The sequence below is a fragment of the Populus trichocarpa genome, chromosome 6, assembly GCF_000002775.5.
Source record: "Populus trichocarpa isolate Nisqually-1 chromosome 6, P.trichocarpa_v4.1, whole genome shotgun sequence".
Classification (NCBI taxonomy): Eukaryota; Viridiplantae; Streptophyta; class Magnoliopsida; order Malpighiales; family Salicaceae; genus Populus; species Populus trichocarpa.
Window position 1 is genome coordinate 4,850,770 of NC_037290.2, and position 7,866 is coordinate 4,858,635.

Sequence of the window (7,866 nt, forward strand, 5' to 3'; positions counted from 1 at the left end):
TTGGTTTCTGTTCAGCCTTAAACAATTTTGTTTTGTTTTTTTCTATGGTAGTATTATTTTATTAAGCACCAAAAAAAGACACTTAGGGAACATATATATGATTCTGCTTGATTCTTGTTGGTGATCTTATTAATTATTAATTATTCCCCTTAATTGGGAAAGACACGGGGACATTTTTGCTGTTAGTGGCATGGTCATGGGGGGATGATCTCTCTTCCTTGCATATTTAATTGAGATGAAACATGGGCTCTTTTTGTATAATATAATAATTTAATTATTGGAAATGTTGCCCCTCTTTAGAACAATTGTTAATTTGTCTAGGAGCTAGCGTACGCCCATCATTAGTTTATAATATGCTGTTATTACAAAATCTGAGTCCATGGACCAGTTTAATTGTTGGATGTTTTTCTTCCATAATCTATATATTTTAAGACTATTTGACCCTTGAAAAGTTCACTGATTCCAGGTTCAGCAACCCACTTATATATAATTATTATATATAAATCAAAGATATTTAGAATATTAAAATAATATTTAAAAATATAAGTTTAATATTTTATTAAAAAAAAACACTTTAAAACATACATCACTCAAATGTCTACTTGGATTAAAAATGATTTCTTTCTTTCTTTTTTCTTGTCCGTGACTTGTGTTTTACGAGAAGAAAAGGTGGAAGATAAATGCTTATGAAACTGGCAACTCTTATCAACAAAAGTGGACCCTGTCCCCCCTGGTATCGCCCTTGTGGATGACAACTATTGATACGTGTAATCCATTCGTGGACGCCGAGGTCAGATTCAGCAAGATACGTGTCGAGCATGTAGACGGAGAAAGAGCTGCATTATTATTTGGCCGAGGGCCGTTGCTGGTAATAATAGATTACGTTTCCTAAAGCTCTTTTTCATGAAACATCAACTTGAAATATATAAAAAAAAAACATATTCTAATATTATTAAATAAATACTTATCAAATGACCGGAAAAAAAGAGTATAGAAGGGGAATCTTTTTTGTCAATACGCTATTTTGGAATAAACGGATTGCCTAAACTTAATATGGAGTAGTGGCAGCTAGGTATTCTTATATTGTATTAATTTGGTTGATATCTTGGGATTTATATTAAAAATATATAAATATGTTTGGTTATAGAAATAAATATACAAAATTTATTTTTAAAATAATTTTATATTCCGTAAAGAAGAAGAAGACATGATAACATCCTTTTTATTTCAATTATATTTTGTATGCGAGATAATAACTTAATAACTAGATGAAAAATAATATACAAAGGGGTGAATGAATGTTTGAGAGTTTAGTAGGGTTTTTTTTATCGTATTTTAAAAGTGCATTTCATTTTAGAAAATATTAAATTGATTTTTTAATGATTTCTAATGGCATGTGTATTTAATCTTTGAGTTTGTTAAAGAAAATGTTGGAAGGACATCAGAACGTCCACATTCGGGGTACTGAAAAAAGTATAAAAAAAAGAATCAGCCTTCCGGGTTCCAGAACATGCCGGGCCGGGCCAGTAAGATAACTAGAAGACGCATTATTAACGTTAAAAAAGAAAACGATGATGACATGTAGCAACATGGACCCGCAGGAACCTTAGATTTAACCCACGAATCGGAATTTAAAAAACCTGGCAAAGTCTTGGTTCTTGTAATGAATCTTATGGGCCCCGCATGGAGAAATTAGTGTACAGTGTACACTTTTCACGCTCCAGCAAGAAGCGTGTTAGACAACAATTAGGATCCAGTTACTTTCACTTTTCTAGCGAGCAAACAAGTGAGGGAAGGGCAACCCTAAGAAGAAAGAGAAACGAATCTCAAAAAAAAAAAAAAAAAAAGACAGATTTTAGTCAAACTTTTGCTCTCTTTTCTTTAAGATGTCATTGTAGTGAGCTGAGTGTGAAAAATAGATTCCACTTGGTTAAAGAAAGAAAAAAAGCTCTTATAAATGTATATTTTTCCTCTAAAAAGACTCATTGAACGGTATGGTTGATATTTGATAGTTTTTTTTAGATAACTGAAGAAAGAAAACACTAAACAATGAAAAGTAACTTTAATTAAAGCTTAGACATTCAAAAAAAAAAAAAATAAGCTTAGAACCAGCAATTTAATCCCTTTTCGTATAAGAAAAAGGTTGGGGCAGGTGTGATGCACTTTCCGACACGTTAGGGGCACCAACATCCTTTTGGTGACTCGTGCGACGCCTCATGCTCTTCTAAAAATATTTTTTTATCGTATCGTTAGAAGTTTCTCTGTGTTCTTTTCTTGGTGGTGCGATGCATATAGTCATTAGTTATCCAGTTTATTACCGGTGGACCTTCTGTTTTTTTTCTCTCTCTTTTTTTCTTTTAAAATTATAGATTGACCATCTTCATTGTTGGTATCTCAACTTCAGTTCTTAATTTTTTTTATTTATAATTTTTATTATTAGCCATTTTATAGAAGTTTTGTATATTTTCAATTTCATCCTTCAATCCTAATTTTTCATATATTATATTTTTCAATTTGATCCTTATTCTTTTGATTATTATTTTTAGGCCTTTAATTAAATTGATTTTTCTTTTTAATTTCACCCTCCAATCAAAAATTTATTTTTAATTTCAATTTCGATCCTCACTTTTTTAATTGTTTTTTTGGTCCTTTTGTTAAATTAACTTTTCTTTTCTATTTCTCCCTTCAATCAAAAATAAAATTTATTTTGTGTTTTAATTTTGACCTTCATTCTCTTAATTGTTATTTTGTAAAATTTTGGATCCTTTTGTGTGATTAATATACTTTTTTCCAATTTAATCCTTCAATATTTGTTTTTAGAATTTGAGCATCATGATTTTTCCAGATAGGATGCTTCCAGTCTAATACTCTGAGTCACATGTTAAAAAAGTTAATATGGATTGATATTTTTTTTTGTTTTTTTTAACTTATTTTCTTTTAGCTTAATGGTTTTTTACGTTTTCTTTTGTACCAAGTTATCTCGATCTCTTAACCTTGGCCGGAGGTTTAGCAGATTAATCCAAGTTAACTCACCCCTTATTCCTCGAGTTATAAGTTTATCATGCTAACGCAAATCGACTTGAGCTGGTATTTATTTTTTTTATCCAATTTTATCATTTTGTATTTAATGGGCTGAGAATCGAGCTAGATAATTTGTTCTCTTTTAAAAAATATATTTTTTTCTCAGGTTATCTTTATTATTTTTTAAATTTGATCCATTTGTTGTCATTACCTATTTTCTTATCATCTAATTAAAATAAAATTAACTTATTTAATTCAATTCAATTAATAATTCAAGTAATAGATTTTTTTCTCTTCTATAAAATATGTTTGAATATCATTTTTAACCAAAACGAAAAAGAACTTGTAGCAGAACATGGCTGCACGACTAGTTTTTCATTATTTATTTTATTTGAAAAGGATACTTGGGTCAAAAGTTTTCCATCCCATTCAACCTATATCCTCATAATTAAACTCTAAGCACAGAACTAGTTTCTAGAAACTCTTAGATCAACTCTGTGACATGAAAATGAAACAACATAAATCAAACTAATTCGAGATTGCTATAATGTCAATATCCATATTCATAGATATTTATTACACCGATGAATTTGAATTTAATTTAATTTTTTTTTTTACTATTTCTTGATCTCAACTCCAATTGTCTTATGGATCACAACATTCTAACCTTCTTTCATAATGTACTCACCAAGGTTAGGGCGACTTAAGGTGTAGACGGGAGGAGCAGAGTTAGGTACAATGTCACTTTTTAGCTAGCTCATGGAATGGAAATAGCTGCAGTGCCATTATTCCATGACGAGCAATTTTATCTTTCACAAAATTTTGTGCGCAGGTACTGTTTCTCGATGTCAAAATTCACTTTGACACGTTTGTTAGCTAAGATATCAACCTTTAGTTTGCGCGTGGATGCCTTGAGAACATTACAAGTTCGCCGAAAACAAAGGGAAGAAAGCAGAGAGGGCAAGGAGGTTGGCAAAAAGTGGAGCATTGATACGGACATCATACCACTGTTGCCTAAACACTGTCCCCTTACCCTCTCACCATGCTTTCCCTTCTTTCATCCCTTGTCTTGACTTTGCCTCGCTAGCTATAAACTATTTAGCTCTCCTTGATGGCAAGAAACCCAGATCTCTTCTACCCTCAAAAGTCTCTCTCTCTCTCCCTCGATTTATTTCCTTGTTCTTGCTTGTGGGTTTGCTTTTTTTATTATTATTATTAGAAACTCTGGTTTTGTTGTTGGATGATACGCGCACACATATATAAATACTAGACTTGCACTCTGTAGCCAAGCGAGACAAAGCTGATGGAACTTCAACTTGGTCTCGGTCTTCCAAGTGAAAAAACAATGAAGGGTTTGGACCTAAACAGCTATGTTTCGGAGCCTAAAGAGTTGCTGGGCTCGGGCCAACTTCACCTGGGTTCATATTCGTGGTTTTCTACAAATGATAATGACAAGAAACGGAGTTTTATTGATGCCTCTGAAGAGAGCTCGAGAAATGAAGACGTGCCTCGAACGCTGCCTCTCTTGGTTTGGAATAACCAGCCAAACGAGGAAGATGATCCGCCTAAAGATCTTGATAACCACTGCAACTACTCTTTTTCCTCCAACAAGTACATACCCTCTCTCTCTCTCGTGCAAATTATATAGTTATTCTTTTCTTTATTCTTCTTCTTCTTCTTCTTCTTCTTCTTCTTCTTCTTCTTCTTTCTTTTGAGTGGGTGGTGCAATATTGAAAATTTGGTATGTTTCTTTCCCTTGGTTGTGCAGAAGTGATGGAGAAAGTGATGGAATAGTGGGGTGGCCACCAATAAAGTTCAAGAGGAAGAAGCTTAGTCGTCAAAACAGTAGAGTGCTAGAGGTTAATCGGGCAGTGGACAATGGTTGTGAAGATTGCCAAGCTAGATCATCAAACTCCATGTACATTAAGGTCAAGATGGAGGGAGTAGGAATAGCAAGGAAAATTGATGTTAGCGTCTACCGTTGCTTTCCAACACTTAAACATACGTTGCTTGACATGTTTGGGATCTGTAAGTAGCTTCATCACCACATTAATATTTTTCCTTTTTAACTAGACCTTCCTTGAAAGTGACAAGTTCCTAATTTTGCTGTGTAATTTGTGACAGGCCAGGAAAATTCAAGCAACTACAGACTGACTTACCAGGATAGAGAAGGTGACTGGCTACTAGCTGAAGATGTACCTTGGAGGTAATGCTCATAAATTCAAGAAATTAGCAAAACCTTCCTTTCGGGGTTTGAAATGACATGCAAATTCATGGTGTGCTGATTTGTTTCTTATGGGACATTTTAATTTTGCAGGAACTTTCTTGGGTCAGTCCAACGACTAAAACTGATGAGGAGCAGCAATTGATTAATTAGCTGTTTCTAACGTTGCTTTAATATGTATATATATATATACACACCCAGATACGGGGGCCGTTCGATTTGAATCTTGAATCAATTGACTGTATATGTAATATGTACTTAATTAGTAGTAAAGAGAACCTAATTAACTGTATTGACCTTTTGGATTAGCTTTGATTAGAATAGAAGAAACATATAGTATTGAGTTTCTTTTGTTCTTGGTGGGACTATCTGTTCTTTTTGCATCTATTACTTTCACCTTTATTCCTTGATACTGCCAGCTAGAACATCTTGACACAAAATGGTATGCTTTTGTGGTAAACAACATGGACAGCTAAAGATCTTACTACTAAAGCCTGACACAACTAAAGTCATATTCCTTGTGTTTTTGTGTTAGTGCTTCCATGGGTAATTGCTTTTCTTTTCTCCTTCTTTTTTGACTTGTCATTGTGTTTGATATCTCAAATTCGAAAAGTTTTCTAATTTTGATTGATAGTTGAATTACATTAGTTTTCTCTTGTAAGATCTCTTGTAAGATAGACTAGTTGGTGGGTTCGAATTAATTGATTTGATTAAAAGTAGCTATTCTGTTTAAATTTGCAATTAACTTTTTATTAAATTATATTTAACTAAATCATATTGTGTATGGAATTTTTTTATGAATATGAGATAACTTCTAAACAATTGGTCTCTATTTCTTTTTCATATCAAACCAAACTAAATTATCAAATTAAATAATGGGACTTGATGAATCAAGATGCATCAATTTGGTTCAATATATAGTTAACCAAAAAAAAAATTGATTCTAAGTTTCTATTGAAACTGAATATCACTTAGTTTATCCATATTACTGTGTTGCATGTAGATATCACGTCAAAATTAGTGATGTAAGGATGAAGCTCTCTCCATCTAATCTCGAGAATGTCTAGCTCATTGCTAAAGATGATGGCATTAAATACACGACGAGGTTCGGAGCGTATAGGGACCAACCATGTAGGAGGCAAAGATGTTCCATTGAAACATTCTCTGCAAAATAGTGAGGTACATGCTTAGAGGGAGAAGGGGGATTGTCCCAAGTGGACGGAAAAGGTAGGAGATATGCTGGGCATGTATGAGGATTCCAATCACACAAATCGGCACAAGTATCAGCAGCATGAAGAGAACCTTAAAGGGTTCTCTTCATGGAGGCTAAGCGGAGATGTCTAGGGGCCATGATTTGGTGTCGAAAGATCTAAGGGTGCAGTCACATGCATGGTCTCGGTTCTGTAAGCCCCAAAGTCATGCTTCTTCCACCATTAATCACCTGCACAATATTTGGGTACGTAGTCATGTACGAGACTAAGGGCAGTTAGAAAATTGTAACAGCCGTATATTGGAATCATCCGAGAAAACTTGAGTTAATCTGGTAAATTCATGAATTGAAACATGAGATTATGATAATTTCATTTAAAAAAATCAAAATAAATTATGAAGTAAAATTCTCAATCAATCCAATGTTGAAAAATAAAATTACAAAAAATCAATTTAAAAAATAACAAAAACAATTGACATGAGTTAACTTGTCAAACACGTTACCCGGATCATGAGATCGAGATAAATTTATAGAAATTAAACAAAAAAATAACCTGAGTCAACCCGGATTAATCTTCCAAGTCCGAAACCAAGGTAATGAGACTATAATAATCTCATATAAAACAAATCAAAACAAATAATGAAATCTAATTTTCAAAAAACTCATTATTAAATGTTGAAATTGATTAAAAAAATCAATATAAAAACATGACATGATAAAATATGACATAAGCCTATCGGGGTTAACTCATAAAACATGTGACCCGAGTCATAAGTCAGGATAACCTTATGGACAATAAACCAAAATAAATCATGAAATTTAATTCTTAATCAATCCAATATTAAAGGATAAAATTGAAAAACAAATGTAAATTAAAGAGAAAAAAAATTTGAGTCAACTGAGTTAACCACCAAACTCGTGACACGAGTTATGAAACCGATCTAACCACTATAAAGCAAACCAAAATAAATTATAAAATTTAATCTTCAATTAATCAAATGTTCAAGTATAAAATTAGAAAAAAATAGATTTAGAAAGAAAAAAAATGCAAAAAAAAAACTAAAAACTAAAAACTAAATTATAAAATTTAATCTCCAATAATTTTTTTTAGTTTATTAACACACATAGTTCTTAATTTATTTAATTACATGTATGTATGAGTTTCTCAATTTACACTAAAATAATTTTTATGTAAAAAATATATTGTAAAAGCCTGAATGTATAATTTATTTTATATAAAAAAATATCTAGTCCGCGGTAAAATGTAAATCAAATAGTTAGTACATATTAAAAGATGTATATATTATATTAAATTTTAAAAAATATAAATACTTTATATGTATAGATATTATGTATATATTTCAAATTAAATTTGGATATAAATTTAAATCAAGTTTAATAAAAATTTATA

At 31.8% G+C, this 7,866-nt stretch overlaps 1 protein-coding gene across 1 annotated transcript; it reads left to right on the top strand.

The window, feature by feature from the left end:
* The first annotated feature begins 3,953 nt into the window (after positions 1-3,953).
* On the top strand, positions 3,954-5,593 carry LOC7474682 (auxin-responsive protein IAA29). The gene is made up of 4 exons (XM_002308031.4): positions 3,954-4,632; positions 4,790-5,049; positions 5,146-5,227; positions 5,339-5,593. Exons 1-4 carry the CDS (start codon positions 4,325-4,327, stop codon positions 5,388-5,390), a joined length of 702 nt encoding a protein of 233 aa, XP_002308067.3. The 5' UTR covers positions 3,954-4,324; the 3' UTR covers positions 5,391-5,593.
* The last annotated feature ends 2,273 nt before the right edge of the window (positions 5,594-7,866 follow it).